Genomic DNA, 17,399 nt, shown 5'->3' on the forward strand with positions numbered 1-17,399 from the left:
TATAAAAATATCTCAATAAATAAAAAAGTTATGCGATTTTTAAAAAAGCAAAATTTGTTAAAAAACTGATTTTCAAAAAGTGCCATTTTTGAGAACCCATATTTTTTAAACTAAATAACATAGAAGTGTAGAAATTGGTAAAGTTGCTGCAAAGTTTGTAATATATATGCCCAATATTTTTCAGTCATCTAAAATGAGTCTTTCTAAGGTAAAAAAATAATTGAAAATGACAAAAATGCGTTTTGGTCACTTTTATTTTCATAAAAAAAAAAAATTCAATTTTTTTTTTGCTTTGGAATAACTCTAAAACTATTGTGTTGGTAACATCAACGTGGAAAAATGTGTTAATTATTTTCAAAAATCACATGAGTTAAATCACAGTTATCTAGTGCAGGAGAAATAGAATCAAAATTAAGTAGAGTAAATGTAATGTAATGTAGTTTAATAAAGACGTGATGCCTACAAGTGATGCAGCATTTGATGCCACATGCTTTGGTTTCTTTTCAAACCTATCCGGTTGATAACTGCTTTGGGGGAACAGTTTTTAAAACTACAACTCCACATCTTTGTACGTCTTGTTTCCCTCAACCTTGATCTTGTGGAGCATCAAGAGTAAGTGATATGTTTTGGGAATTGTAGGGGCGGGGGGGGGGGGGGGGGGGGCTTGGCCTTCTTCCCTTCCCTTGTAAGGAAAGTTCTGGATAGGCCACCGTAAATGTCTCCAGCTATGGAATAAACAATTAATTTAGTGATTAATAAAATATAATTAAATTTACTACTAGCCTATTGTGTAGGCCTACTATTTGTCCTATGTCTATAACTGGAAACATATGAAAAAGCCTGAAAACACCTTTTTGTTAAAAGTAATTTATACTTTATATATATTTTTAAGAGTAATTCTACTGAATGAAATTTGAAATATTCGTTGCTTGTGCCACACTGGTTGAGATATCCAATGACGAAGATGCCATACTGTGGTTCTCAACATCCTATAGGACAACTTAACTGTCCTTCATTGTTACTATTATATGCATATAAAATAAATACTGGTACTACTTACACTTACAACTAATATAACATTTAAAACTAAGTCACAACATGTAGAATCTTAATAAACTGCACCACCATCTAAAAATTGATCTGGTACATTTTATTACGGAGACTGGCGCAGACCATTTCACATTATTTAGCAGGGGAGTCAGAATCAGAGTACACAACAGAAAATAAAAAAATTAATCACATTAGTCCTTAAAATTTAGTGTCTTTTGTTTTAAATAAATCGATAAAAATGTATAGTTATTATAATTATACATTTCTTTTGTGTTTCATTAATATTTTATAAGTATTTAACCTTCGTTCCCTGTAAATAATTGAGTTCGTCCACATAGTAACCAGGATTGTCTGGTGGCCATTTTGAATTTGTCGATTCATAATTTTGACGTGATAGTCCAAATAAACTGTAGTAATACGACCCTATCATTAATCCCGTTCGATAGATTTTAAAGAATTAGTAAACACTAGCATCTAATAGTTAAGTGCATCCATATTTTAAGTCCCTAGAATGTCCTGAATTAAATAGCTTCACGTCTAAACACACCCTGTGTACAAGCGTAGTTCACACACTAGAAACCGTGGACTAGTAGAGTTCAAATTTACATTAATAACGTGTACTAATTAAACCAAACTGACATTCAAACTTAAAATTAATTTATTAAAATGGAAATGAAACTTTAAAAATGATACTTACAACTTGTTTGAAGGCTCTAGCAAGGGTAAAATCCGTTTAGCATCATCGGTCGTCAACCTTTAAAACGGTTCGGCGAGCAACTCACTCGGGGCTGAAAGTCGACTCGAGGGTTATATGTTTATTGAGGGTACGGCTTCGCGACCGTAAATCAGAAATACTTGAATTTACAACACAAAGTAGTTATAAAATTGAACTTTACATCGGTGTAAAAATTGAAACAGAATTAGTTTGTTTCCGTGTATATATCGTCATTTAAAGTTTAAAATCTGTATTTTTTAAATGAAATAAACTAGTTATTTTTTCAATTTATACATCAAACGATAGCCTAGAATTCGATCTTTAAAATGACATTAAGATTATGCTTCTACGATGCTTCGTCGCGAAGCCGCGACCAAATAAAACAGTGTGGGGTCGATCGGTACTCGAAAAACGGTGAAATTTGTTGACGTACTGATACTTTTCAAACAAATATAAAACACATTCAAACATGTGTTACAGGTATAAAAATACCAGATTACGACAGATAAAGACTTAAACTTTATTGACATATAATTTTTATTCTTATAGGACAACTAGAAGTAGTGAAATTTTTTTTTTTGAAAACCGCAAAAACTGACCCTAAAACGCACTTTTTCGCCAGTTTGGACTACCTACTTTTACACAACTGAAGGAATGTAGATGAAGTAAAATGTTTCATTTTAAGATTTTTAAGAGTTTAAGTCTGAATAATGTATAAAAAATGATGACTGAATAACTCAATGATAACGAAAAAAAAAAGCGCCCATTATTTGTTATAGCTGATTGATACTAGATCATCGTTTAGCAGTGTCTGCAATAAAGAAATATTTGAAATAATAAGTAGAAAATTACAGCTTTAACAACATGGCGGTGACTGATTTGAGATGCGGGGACAGCAAGGTAGCATCACTTGGTCACGTGGGGCAGGAAGCAACAGGTTGGTGGCACTTGGCCTAATGGTGAAGGAAGCAACAGGTTGGTGTCACTTGGTCTAATGGTGAAGGAAGCAACAGGTTGGTGTCACTTGGCCTAATGGTGAAGGAAGCAACAGGTTGGTGTCACTTGGCCTAATGGTGAAGGAAGCAACTGCATCTCTGGCAAAAGGAGACATCCTAGCATCACAGACAAACATTGCTGGCACTGTTCATGGTGGTGCCATTTTCAAAAGGGGAGGGGCAAATTATTTTTAATTTTGGGACTAACCGGGTATCATAGCCAATGGGATATCCTGGTACCAAAGCAAATGGGCCATCTTGGTATCACAGCCAATGGGCCATCCTGGTATCACAGCCAATGGGCCATCGTGGTATCACAGACAATGGGCCATCCTGGTATCACGGCCATCCTGGTGTCACAGCCAATGGGCCATCATGGTATCACAGCCATCCTGGTATCACAGCCAATGGGCCATCCTGGTATCACAGCCAATGGGCCATCCTGGTATCACAGCCAATGGGCCATCCTGGTATCACAGCCAATGGGCCATCCTGGTATCACGGCCATCCTGGTATCACGGCCAATGGGCATCCTGGTATCACAGCCAATGGGCCATCCTGGTATCACGGCCATCCTGGTATCACAGCCAATGGGCCATCCTGGTATAGCAGCCAGCTATGACCGTCACTACCCATGGTGGTGCCAAATGTGACAGGTTTGGGATGGGGCAGAATGGTTTACAGGAGCTATCCTGGCATCACAGATAGACTCACCATGACCATCACTACCGGTGGGGTGGGGCAATTTCAGAAGGGGATAGGGGAGGGGAAGTGGGGGTAAACTGTTTATTCTGGCGACATGGTCCATCCTGGCATCCCAGATGACCGTCGCTACCCCGTGGTGGTGCCATTATTTGTCTGCTCGACTTCCGGTCGTGTTCTCATACTGGGGGTGGGGTGGGGTGGGGGGGGGGGGGGTGAGCAAACAGAAGCCCGTGTGCAGTGGGCCACTATAGTGGTCATGGTTATGGGCCAGTGGAATATGTGGACAGTGGGTTAGTAGAGTTAGTCATAGCTATAGGTCAATTAAACCAATGCACTATAGTGGTCATGGTTATGGGCCAGTGGAATATGTGGAGAGTGAGCTAATAGAGTTAGCCATAGCAATATGTCATTTAAACCAGTGAAAAGATTGCTGTGTTGGTAAAAGCGATAGGACATCTGTCAGCTGCCCATGTTCATGGTTTTATAAGTTGTATTTTGTTTTTATAAAATATGTGTGTAGTATCTGCATAATGTGCAAGATCTTTTTTTAATTTGCAGTTCTTTCTCTTTTCTTTTCTAACTGTGATTGTTCCATGTTTATAGGCCCTGGTAATAATAGATACTAGCTTTGTTAGACGCGAGATATATTCATTAGGGGGTCAAATTATCCTTTAAAATTTTTATTATAAAACAACAAACTTACATCTGTTGGTATGTATAGAACTAAGGGGCCATCACCCACAAACGACTTTATGCTATTTTTAACGATTTAAAAAAAAATCCGTTATGTCAGCAAATGTCTATTAGGTCACGGAGTATTGAATAACAACGGTAAACAAAACGATGGACTGGATTAAATTTCCAGTAATAGTTTTTTTTTTCATAAGAAAGTCAAATTACCCACGCCATTGGGTTGTGAGGTCGTTTATAGACAACCACTAGGAATAATCCATACTAGTGCCAAATATAACCCAAATATCGTGCACGCAGGTGCAATGACTTGTATTGCACAAGGTCGATTACAAGGTGTATTACAAGTGCAATGAATTCTGGTGCACGTAAGGTATATTACACGGTGGATTACCAGGTAGATTACAAGGTGGATTACAAGGTGGATTACAAGGTGAATTACAAGGTGGGTTACAAGGTGGATTACAAGGTGGATTACCAGGTAGATTACAAGGTGGATTACAAGGTGGATTACAAGGTGGATTACAAGGTGGATTACCAGGTAGATTACAAGACGGATTACAAGGTGGATTACAAGGTGGATTACCAGGTAGATTACAAGGTGGATTACAAGGTGGATTACAAGATGGAATCCAAGGTGGATTACCAGGCAGATTACAAGGTCGATTACAAGGTGATTTACAAGATGGATTACAATGTGGATTACAAGGTGGATTACCAGGTAGATTACAAGGTGGATTACAAGATGGATTATAAGGTGGATTACAGGGTGGATTACCAGGTAGATTACATAGTGGATTACAACGTGTATTACAACTTGGATTACAAGGCGGATTACCCAGAAGAGCCCAGTAAATTAACAACAAAAACATCGCCAACTGAAACCTGACATCGCCGAATGACGTCAGCAATGCGAAAATTGTTTGTGTACTGGTTTAAGTAGTAGCGTCCCTTTGTACTAGTTTAAGTAGTAACGTCCCTTCGTACTAGTTTAGTAACGTCCCTTTGTACTACTTTAAGTAGTAGCGTCCCTTCGTACTAGTTTAAGTAGTAACGTCCCTTTGTACTAGTTTAATTAAGTAGTAACGTCCCTTCGTACTAGTTTAAGTAGTAGCGTCCCTTCTTGCTAGTTTGAGCAGTAACGTCCCTTGATTTCAAGTTGTCTTTCACAACACATAGTAACCGTCAAACTATATAAACGTCATATAGTCGCAGATAATAGTGAAATATTAACGGTGATGTATTACAACTCCACTAGATAAAAAGTAGAATATTGCTTTAAAATTAACAACTAAGGTGGGAGGGGAGTTTGTAGGTGGGTGGGGAATGTTAGGGAGTGGGTGGTGTGTGTTTGTAGGTGAGTGAGTAGTGGGGAGGATGGGATGTGTTTGCAGGTGCAGGTAGGTGGGGGGGGGGGGGGAGTGTTTATGCATGGGAGGAAAGCACTAGAGCCGACATATTTAAGCCAAACCCATTAGTCTTGCTAACAATCATACAGATCTAGTATCGATTTAATATGATAAATTACATCAATTCCTGCTAGAATGATGTCTTTTCAACGACTCACGCGCTTGTTTGTTTTTCTAGCATATTCCAATGTTAGGTAATCAAAAAATAAACATCGTTTGAAGGAAGCCTTTGTTCCATACGTTCAATGGCTTCACTGGCTAACGCATGGTCAGCTAACAAGCACGGGAGTTCCAGAGAGTAAAAAAATAAAACGTACTGGCTCCGGGGTAATGCGAGTACACGGTTCTAGTAAAACAAAGGCCGGCTGTATTCCATTCAGTATGGTTATGGGATCTAGTTCTCTGTGGGTAAAGTTGTTATGATGATAAGAATTAGAGAGCAAAGGTTATTGATTTTACATATGGTAAGGTTCAAGGTTAAAGTAATTGCAAGGTTTATGGTAATGTTTAGGGTCATGTAAAAATGCTATTTTAAAAAATATAGTTTCGATTCGCACTAAATTCATCGAAATATTGAGTTAAACAATTGACAATCCTACGGAGCGTCAAGCAATATTTTGTTAACGGTGTGTTTCATTATCCCATACGGTTTTATGTTACGTTGAATAAATAATGACTTCCTTACAACACCTTACAACACCTGCAACCCCAACGCACCAAATGACCTCGCCTGTGAGTGTTTCAGGCATTTAAAAATACATATAATGACCCTAATTAAACTCCCCACGTTTTTCTTTCATCTGCTATTAATGATGTATTCACAGCTCTGACCAGCCGAATGATTATGACGTCAAATGATTAACCTGCACGTTTTTTTCCTCTGTTCACAGTCCCCGCGGCGGAAGTGGCCGGGATCATATCAGGGGGAATAACTGTGGTTGTGTTCGCAGCCGTGGTGGGCGTCCTTTGCTGGAGATTCCCTTCGTGCAGATCCAGGACATTTTGGGATAAAAATATCAAACGCGCGATACGGAAGCTCTACGGTAATGTCCCCCTTATCTTTCACACTTCTAAGCTTTCATCTTAAAAATAAAAAAAAATACGATGACGTGTCTTTCATTCATGTAAAAAAACCAGCTGAATCACCAATCAACTCCTGAGTTTAAAACTTAAAAGAAGTTTCATTGCTTATGGAACGCAAACATGCAAACTCTAAGCAACAGAATTTTCAGGCAGATTTTAAAATACTATAGAGTAGAAAAAAAAAGGTAATTTTTAGCCAAAGGAGCAAAGGAAGAACGATAACTGTAACTAACATTTGACTTGTAGGTTGAGTTTGAAACTCTAACAGATGAAAAGGTAGAAGGAGCTGAAATTTCAGAACTTGTCCGGATTAGTCCGCCACTAATTCAAGAAAGTTTACGGGCGAAAAGTTAAGCTCCACCAATTGTGACCTTTTTTTTATGTCTAGACACTTGAATATTTAAAAGCATGCCATAAAACATATTCTTCTTGACCTCTAAAGTTTGGTTTGGGGTTAGGGTTGGTGTTGGGATTGATGTTGGGGTTGGCGTGTCTGGACAAGTTCCGAAGTTTCTAGAATAATATAGTGGATAAAGGCAGTGTTATGGAACTAAACGTGCTTAACTAGAATAGAATGGGGCTCTAGACAAATATTAAGAACTCGAGTTCTATTAAGCTAAAAATGCTTCTTGTGACTCTAAAGCAAAATATAGAAAATAAATCATGGTAGTTTTAAGTTTTATATAGATGTAATAAAGATGCTGTGATTTAAAAAAAAAAGTTTTAATGTTAGATCACCATTATTGTAAATTAATAGACATTCAGCCAGTTTTTTTTTTATCAACTTGCGCACATGTGGCTATATGTGCACATGTGGTTATATGCGCCCATGTGGCTGTATGTGCACATGTGGTTATTCACGAATTCGGCTCTTTAAGATTAATTCTTCTTAAATCAGATTATGATTTCTATATGAAGTTTTCTTAATTTCTTTTTTTTCCATACATGTAACAGGTAGAGCCGAGAAACAATGTAGTTTAGTAACAAAACCAACGATTTATTTAAGTTTACTCTAAGCATTATCACAAAGTAACCTATTGGAAATCATTAAACTAAAAGGCTTGTATTGGTATTGATGCAGTGATCTAGTAAACAAACAGTAAATCGTACAACGACCTAGTTGAGTCTATACACCAGCTTCAAACAACTCACCCATCATGAGACGCCATATCTGATCGATTTTAGTAACATGCTATTGTGATCGAATTATTTTAAAATATGATTCGATCCTATCATCAAACTTATTGATTAAAAAAAAATTCTATTCATATTTGTGTGACAATATTTGACAAAAAAATCACAGTCTTACTGCTTGTCACGCATGCGCATTGACGGACGATTTACCGAGAATTTAGTTCAGGACCGGATGACGTGACCTTTGACATTTTGAAGTTATCGATTCGGTTTTAAATTATCAACACCTTATGTCGTTAATTGCTTGTTTATTTCGACAAGCACACATATTTAGCTTTTTATAGGAATAATGATAAACGATATTCAAAAAATCCATAACTGTGACTTTGATTTATATAGTTTTGTTCTGAAAAAAGCTCCACCCCCCCCCCCCTATGTGATGACATTAAAAAAAACCCACACCCAGACCAGAGTTTCTACCCCCCCCCCTGATCGAAATAGAATTAATATAGAAAACATACTTTTCCCATTGTCCACCCCACCTCGGAAAATGTCCCCCCCCCCGAAAATTTCAATTGCCCCCCCCCCCCCCCCTCACCCTTTCCCCTGGAGAAAAACGTCTTGAAGAAACGCTGCCCCAGACTGACACATTTAGCCTTGTTTTGTTACGGTCTGCTGGTCAGAGTTCTTGTTTGAAAAAAAGGGGGAGGGGGGGGGGTCTGGGAGGCAGGGGGGTGGGGGTATTCATGTCAAGGTAATCATATTTCTTCACTGTAGACAAGGACTCACCCACGTAAAGTGAACGTGAAAAACAACAGCATTGACAAAATAATATCGTCAGACAAGGCATTAAGTATTTAACGTCACATATATTGTTCTGGTTTTATCGATAACGGCATGGGTCACGGAACGAGTTAGTTTTTTCTTTTTAAATTTGATTGGGATTGCTGATGACATCCCATGACTCCACACTTCCCTCCCTTTGTTTTCCCACTTCCCTCCCTTTCTTTCCCCCACTTCCCTCCCTTTGTTTTCCCACTTCCCTCCCTTTGTTTTCCCACTTCCCTCTCTTTGTTTTCCCCACTTCCCTCTCTTTGTTTTCCCACTTCCCTCTCTTTGTTTTCCCACTTCCCTCTCTTTGTTTTCCCCACTTCCCTCTCTTTGTTTTCCCACTTCCCTCACTTTGTTTTCCCCACTTCCCTCTCTTTGTTTTCCCCACTTCCCTCTCTTTGTTTTCCCCACTTCCCTCACTTTGTTTTCCCCACTTCCCTCCCTTTGATATCCCCACTTCCCTTCCGTTGATTTCCCACTTCCCTCCCTTTGTTTTCCCACTTCTCTCCCTTTGTTTTCCCACTTCCCTCCCATTGTTTATTCTTAAAGTAAGCACTTAGCGCTTACACTGTAAGTCTACACAACTTTAATGACTTTAACTAGACATCGAGAAGTCCAGACTGGCTAACAAATCTGTTGCTAGAAATTTAAATGTATCACATAATTCATAAACGTCACACAACTAGCACATAGACCTACACAGACGTCATTAGCAAATACATGAAGACATAAACTGACGTCATACAACTATCATAGACGTCATACAATTTACAATTATATATAAATCTAGAAATTCATAGACCTCATATACTAGCATATATATGTAGGCATACACATACGTCATACATCTATCAAATAAATGTACACATACATAGACGTCATACAACTATCATGAAAATGTTATTTATTCATATACGTCATACAATTTACAATTATTATATAAATCTAGACATTCGTAGACGTCATAGAACTAGCATATATGTGTAGACATACACAGACATACTAATACAATAAAATGCCATTTATGGACGTCATAATATGTTAATACCCATATATGTCATACAACTATCATATAGAGCTAAACACACGTAGTCATACAACTGTTAAATAAATGTAGATACCCATGAACGTCGTACACCTATCGTATGCAAGTAAACATAAGGTCGTCATACCAGGTGACAGCATTAAACAGCTCACTACAATACGGCACTAAATGTCAAGTCGGGACAAATGTCAAGATGTCGTGTGGCTAAACTGACAATTAGCTGACACAATCAATCTAATCGAATTAGAAATTCCCTCCGGCTTCGCTTAATGTGCTCGCGTGCGAGTGTGCACATTTTTTCGTAGCATACAATCTCAGATTGTCTTTATAATAACTCGACTAGATTGTATGTTCATGTACACTTTTGTATCTTACAATCACAGATTGTCTTTATAATAACTCGACTAGATTGTGTGTTCATGTACACTTTTGTATCTTACAATCACAGATTGTCTTTATAATTACTCGCTAGATTGTGTGTTTATGTACACTTTCGTATCCTACAATCATATATTGTCTTTATAATAACTCGGCTAGATTGTGTGTTCATGTAAACTTTCATGTTCAACAATCATAGATTGGCTTTATAATAATTCGACTAGATTGTATATTCATGTAGACTTTCGTATTACAAAATCACAGATTGTCTTTTTAATAACTCGACTAGATTGTGTGTTCATGTAAACTTTCGTGTTCTACAATCAAAGCTTGACTCTATACAAACTCGATTAGATTGTGTGTTCATGTACACTTTTGTATCCTACAATCGTATATTGGCTTCATGCTAAACTCGACTAGATAGTGTGTTCATGTACACTTTCGTGTCGACTTGGGTTGGTCTTGTGTTACATGTAGGCTAAACACTGGCGGGTTGTTTTGTTTATTTATTTGTTGATTGGTTTAGTTCGGCTTGGTTTTAATGGAGAAATAAAATAGATTACATTGCTGTCTCCTTAGGCAGTTGCTGTAAATAATGTCATGTGTTGGGGAGAGGGAGGGGGGGGGGGGTAAAACATCAATAGCAGAGGGGGGGGATACCGTCATCAAAGTAGTAGAAGGAGGAGGGTGGGGGGAGACACCGGCATAAGAGTATCTGTGTGTACGTGAAATGATTTCGCAATACATTTTTTTTTGTCGAGATTAACGTAAGCCAGCACAGGTTATCAGTTACCCAAACTCGTGGCTGGTGGATAAACCGTAAGCTCTCGGGTACCCAAACCCATGGCTGGTGGATTAACCTTAAGCTGACTGCAGTGCTTTTGTTACTAAATCAGTCAATGGGCGTGATCAAAAGATATCGGCTATCAAAATGTTGGGCAATACCCTTTAGCTGATGAACTCGAATGTGCGAGAAATGTATTAAAATAACCGACCTTATCTTAGAGTTCACAATACAAATTACTTCATCAAAGTCTTATCAGTGGCGCTTTCAAGATCGACACCCTTATCAAAGTTCTTAAGAGTAACACACATACAAGAATAACTTTGTTAAACAGTCGACACTCTGACATACACAGATACATTCAAATGCTTTACTCAACATCCACGACCTTGAAACCAACACAAATCACCACCTTACCCAACATGTATGGACCTTGACACCAGCAAAACCCAGACATCCACAACCTTGGGACCAACAAAACCTACCACTTTAACCTAACTTGTATGACCTTGACACCATTAAAACCCACTATTTACCCAACAAACCATGACCTTGACACCATTAAAACCCTCCCACTTTAACCAACAACCCCCCCCCCCCCCCCCCCCCCCACAGCTCACCACTGACCAGCACGATAAGACCCTCTAACCAAAAAGACCTCGCCAATTCTCCGAGGACCGCATTAAAATTTAAAGAAAGAGCTTGTCTCTTTAGCCAAAAGATTAAATCAATTGGTGCGGGTGAGCTAGCATTCGAGTACATGTACTAGACTTTAAACAGTACAGTTAACGTTGTCGTGTGTACTATAGACTGGTTTCCTTGATAATTTAGTATAGGGGATAGTGGTTTTTCTTGATAATTTAGTATAGGGGGATATTGGTTTCTTTGATAATTTAGTATAGGGGTATAGTGGTTTCCCTTGATAATTTAGTATAGGGTATAGTGGTTTTCCTTGATAATTTAGTATAGGGGATCAGAGGCGTAGCGAGGGGGGGGGGGGGGCGGGGGTGGGACATATGTCCCCGGGCGCCGACCTTAGGGGGGCCGCCCAAATTGAAAGTTTGAGAGGGGGGGGTGCAAATGAAAAGTTCGAGGGGGGTGCAAATCGAAAGTTTGAGGGGGGTGCAAATGAAAAGTTCGAGGGGGGGGTGCAAATCGAAAGTTTGTCCCCGGCGCCGGGAAGGGTCGCTACGCCTCTGTAGGGGATAGTAGTTTTCTTTGATAATTTAGTATAGGGGATAGTGGTTTCCACACTAAGGCGGTGTTACATTAACCCACACTACACCTAAGTGGGTGACCACCACACCTTATCCCCACTGTGGGCGGTGTACATTAACCTCATTTTTACTCAGTCTGAGAATGAGCAGTGGAGCCCCGTAAAGATTTGCTCTGCTCCAGCGTTTTTATAATTAGTGACCTTGACCTCCGTGAACTCTTGTGTTATATGTAAAAAAAAAGCGAGAGAAAACACGGTTTTTGTAAAGGAAATTACAAAGTTAAAAACAACAGCATTAATTTACCTTAAATAAAACATGGGTCAGGAGTTGATGATTATACATGATGGAGAAGTAAATCTTGTAAATTTTTGCTGAAATTTTGGAAATGTAGAAAATATGAAAAGTGTAAATATTAAAGATATAGCTAGTATTGAAAATGTTGACACTATTGTAAATTTGATTATAAAATTGTATCGTCCTTTTTTCACACTGTCTAATGTTCACATGCAACCCACCTCAAGGTTGAACAAAAAAACCCGGTATCTCTCCTAGAATTTCAGGGACGTAAATCAACATTTAGAGTAAACGTGAACGTACACGACCTGGTCATTCTAACAAAAATGTTAACATTTTTTGATAAATTGCATTTTTTAAAATCAATCATAAACTAAAACAACATTTTTAAAACTTTTTTTTTTACAAATCCTGCTTATCTCTTTTTGTTTTAAAAGTAAAATACGATGAATTATGTTTTATAAAACTAGAAAGGGTAACAAATTAAATTGTAATGTTGCATGTGTAGCTCATAATGTGCACATTTAGATCTAGTAAATATCATCCAAAATATAAAAATAATTTCTATATCAATTACAGCTTTCTTTTAGGCCCAATTTCACTGCAATAATTAAAATAAAAGAAGTACTTCTATTTGTTTCCTTCTACACTAATAAAAATTATTTTATAATTTTTTATTTCCTTCAAGGCAAATGTTCACTACACTAATAAAAATAATTTAATAATATATATTGAATCCTTCCAGGCAAATGCAAGAAAAAGAAGGTCAAAGAGGAGAAGAAGAGCCTAATCATCGGGCCGATGATCAGGAAGAGGAGCCGCGACGAGCCACCGTTCGTCGTCCCGCAGATCTTCGTCCGACTACGGCAGCCGTAGGACGTCCAACGCTTCCCGCCTCGGATCACATGATGCTGGGGGCGCTTGCCCCTTGACCTTCGGAGGTCGTCGGGGGGCAAGTAGCGCCGGAAGTAGGAGGACGTCATTGGCGTCAGACTCGGACAGGTACGGTTGTTGGTGTTGTTGTTGTTGTTGTTGTTGTTGTAGTTGTTGTTGCTGTTGTTGCTGCTGCTGTTTTTGTTGTTTTTATCTCTAGTGTTGGAACTTCAGCAACCAAAAGGACATACAGAAACTCCTTCATCACTTTTTCCCCCTCTGGCGCAATGTGATGGTTTCACATACCGCATACCGTGTCCCTAATTCTAGACTTAAGTACACAGAGTTTCTTTCAGCCCCCCCCCCCCTCCCGAAGAAAGTCTACTATCCCCCTGAACGAAAATGTAATTTATATAGTAAATATATGCTTTTACCAGTGTCCTCCCCCCCCCCTACCCCGGAAAATTTAGACTGACCCCCCCCTCGCGAAAAATATCAAGTGTCTCCACCCCCCCCCCCCCGGAGAAAAAATGATTGAAAGAAACACTAGTAGTGCAGTAGTGTCACAGACTACGTGTGCACAAGTTGCCTCAACGTGTCCCTTATTCTTGACAGTAGTGCCCCCCCCCCCCCCAGACTAGATGTTCAAAAGGTGTTCACCTTGTCCCTAATTCTTGACAGTAGTGCCCCCCCCCCCAGACTAGATGTTCAAAAATGTTCACCTTGTCCCTTATTCTTGACAGTAGTGCCCCCCCCCCCAGACTAGATGTTCAAAAGGTGTTCACCTTGTCCCTAATTCTTGACAGTAGTGCCCCCCCCCCAGACTAGATGTTCAAAAGGTGTTCACCTTGTCCCTAATTCTTGACAGTAGTGCCCCCCCCCCAGACTAGATGTTCAAAAGGTGTTCACCTTGTCCCTTATTCTTGACAGTAGTGCCCCCCCCCAGACTAGATGTTCAAAAGGTGTTCACCTTGTCCCTAATTCTTGACAGTAGTGCCCCCCCCCCCCAGACTAGATGTTCAAAAGGTGTTCACCTTGTCCCTAATTCTTGACCCGAGACCCGGGCGCCTCCCCTGGGGATTGTTAAAGTCCCGAGTTTAAGTCTGTCTCTAAGCTGAGCGAACTAATTGATGAAATGAGCGGGTCTGAAGTCCTTCTTGGCTTTGTCTTTAGAAAAAATATAAGAAGAGTGCAGAGGCAGTACACGTAAGGGGATAATGAGATTAGAGGGGTTTGGGATTAGTGTTAGGGGTTTAGAGGGTTTGGTGATTTGAAGATTGATGGATTAAAGGGTTCGAGAATAAGCGAGTTTTAGGATTCAGGTTTAAAAATTAGCGGTTTCAGGGATAATCGGGTTTGGGGATTCGATGGTTTAGCAAATAAAGTTAAGGGGATTAGAGGGTTTGGGGATTACAGGGTTTGGGGATTTCATGGTTTGGTATTTAGAAGATTTAAAGATTAAAGGGTTGGGTAATTTACGGGTTAAAGGATTGCACGGTTAATAAATTACATGGGTTGGTGATTATTTTAGTATAGGTGTTATGATGTGTTATTGGGGTGTTGCAAGCAATCGATGTTTTAGAATCTGACCAAAATATTTTTCTGAGGACTACTTCGCTTGAGGATAATTTCTTCTTATAAACAAACCCTTCTGTGATTTAAGTCGATACAATTCTAATTGGTCGGCCAGTGAAAAGACGCCGTTTTGCCCAGTAAAATTTTGATTAATGGGCTGTGGAGAAAGACGTTTGTTCAGAAAAGCCAGGAAAAAAACATGGAGAATCCTGAATTAATAATACACGTCACTCAGCGCGCGTTGCCCAACTGCCATCGCCATAAATGGAGTTGTATTGCCGTGCTAACTCAATAAAAATATCTCCATTTTTATATTTGAAAGAAAATTTCTTTCCACGCTGTCAATATCAAACTTATTTAACTACAAATGCCACAAACGTTTTATTCATTAAGTTATAAACAATTTTTTTTCCATTTTCCACCATCTATCGAGAAAATTTCTAGACAGTTCGTCAAATCATTATTAAAACGAGAAAAATGGCCCGTTGAGGAAGGATACACCGGGCGCTAGGTTGATAGTGCTGTCTCTTTTCTCTAAACAAAAACCACCCCCCCCCACACACACCGCCCCCACCCCCACCCACACCCCCACCCACACCACCCCAACCCCCCACCCCCCCCCACACACCACCCCCCCACCCCCACCCCTACACACACCACCCCACACACACACCACCCCCCACCCCCCACCCCCCCCCCCCCAAAAAAAAACATGTCTACCGTCCCATTCAACGAAATATAATTATATACTTTTTCCAGTGTCCGCCCCCTCCCCGAAAATGCTACACCCGCCCCCGAAATTTTCAAGTACCCTCACCCCTCACCGGGGAGGAAAAAGTCTAAATTAAAACCACCCCCCAACTCACCCCCACCCCCCCCCCCCCACACACACACCACCACCCCCCCCCCCCCCCCCCCAAAAAAAAAGCATGTCTACCGTCCCATTCAACAAAATATAATTATATACTTTTTCCAGTGTCCGCCCCCTCCCCGAAAATTCTACCCCCGCCCCCGAAAATTTCAAGTACCCCCACCCCTCTCCGGGGAGGAAAAAGTCTAAATTAAAACCACCCCCCCACTCACCCCCCATCCCCCCCACACACCCCCCCCCCTCCCCCCACCCCCCACCCACAACCCCCCCCCCCCCTAAAAAAAACATGTCTACCGTCCCATTCAACGAAATATAATTATATACTTTTTCCAGTGTCCGCCCCTCCCCGAAAATTCTACCCCCGCCCCCGAAAATTTCAAGTACCCCCACCCCTCTCCGGGGAGGAAAAAGTCTAAATTAAAACCACCCCCCCACTCAACCCCCCCCCCCACCCCCACCCCCCTCAGACGTTCTTACGCGGGGGTGGGGCTTCGCCCCTACCCGAAGAATTGTATGCAAGAAACTCTTCACGCAAACCATTTAGATTAGACAACATTTCCTTTTTTTCAATGTTTCAATGACGTCATTACATTACTGTGTGCACTCTCTGGTTTGAGATTATGTTCTACTCTACGCTAAATGTGTCGACGTCATATTTCGTTTTTCGAATTACTGTGCAGGTTTTTAAATTCCTTGTGTTTTCTCTAGAGCGTTCTTGTCAGACAGATAGATAGAGAGACAGCGAAACTATTATTATAGACGAGAAAAATGGCCCGTTGAGGAAGGATACACCGGGCGCTAGGTTGATAGTGCTGTCTCTTTTCTCTAAACAAAAACCACCCCCCCACACACACCACCCCCACCCCCACCCACACCCCCACCCACACCACCCCAACCCCCCACCCCCCCCCCCCCACACACCACCCCCCCCACCCCCACCCCTACACACACCACCCCACACACACACCACCCCCCACCCCCACCCCCCCCCAAAAAAAACATGTCTACCGTCCCATTCAACGAAATATAATTATATACTTTTTCCAGTGTCCGCCCCCTCCCCGAAAATTCTACACCCGCCCCCGAAAATTTCAAGTACCCTCACCCCTCTCCGGGGAGGAAAAAGTCTAAATTAAAACCACCCCCCACTCACCCCCACCCCCCCCCCCCCCCCACACACACACCACCCCCCCCACCCCCACCCACCCCCCCCCCCCCCCAAAAAAAAAGCATGTCTACCGTCCCATTCAACAAAATATAATTATATACTTTTTCCAGTGTCCGCCCCCTCCCCGAAAATTCTACCCCCGCCCCCGAAAATTTCAAGTACCCCCACCCCTCTCCGGGGAGGAAAAAGTCTAAATTAAAACCACCCCCCCCCCACTCACCCCCCATCCCCCCCCACACACCCTCCCCCCCTCCCCCCACCCCCCACCCCCAACCCCCCCCCCTAAAAAAACATGTCTACCGTCCCATTCAACGAAATATAATTATATACTTTTTCCAGTGTCCGCCCCTCCCCGAAAATTCTACCCCCCGCCCCCGAAAATTTCAAGTACCCCCACCCCTCTCCGGGGAGGAAAAAGTCTAAATTAAAACCACCCCCCCCCCACTCAACCCCCCCCCCCCACCCCCACCCCCCTCAGATGTTCTTACGCGGGGGTGGGGCTTCGCCCCTACCCGAAGAATTGTATGCAAGAAACTCTTCACGCAAACCATTTAGATTAGACAACATTTCCTTTTTTTCAAT

At 40.9% G+C, this 17,399-nt stretch overlaps 1 protein-coding gene across 1 annotated transcript in view; it reads left to right on the forward strand.

The window, feature by feature from the left end:
• LOC131940427 (uncharacterized) overlaps positions 1-13,496 on the forward strand; it is a 30,403-nt gene extending 16,907 nt beyond the window's left edge. Inside the window, exons 2-4 of the mRNA XM_059299046.1 lie at positions 6,455-6,607; positions 13,076-13,202; positions 13,424-13,496. Coding sequence (XP_059155029.1) covers positions 6,455-6,607; positions 13,076-13,202; positions 13,424-13,496 — 353 coding nt within the window. The remainder of the gene's footprint in view (positions 1-6,454; positions 6,608-13,075; positions 13,203-13,423) is intronic.
• The last annotated feature ends 3,903 nt before the right edge of the window (positions 13,497-17,399 follow it).

The sequence above is a fragment of the Physella acuta genome, unplaced genomic scaffold (genome assembly GCF_028476545.2).
Source record: "Physella acuta isolate Inbredline_101_S28 unplaced genomic scaffold, ASM2847654v3 ptg000316l, whole genome shotgun sequence".
In the NCBI taxonomy this organism is placed as follows: domain Eukaryota; kingdom Metazoa; phylum Mollusca; class Gastropoda; family Physidae; genus Physella; species Physella acuta.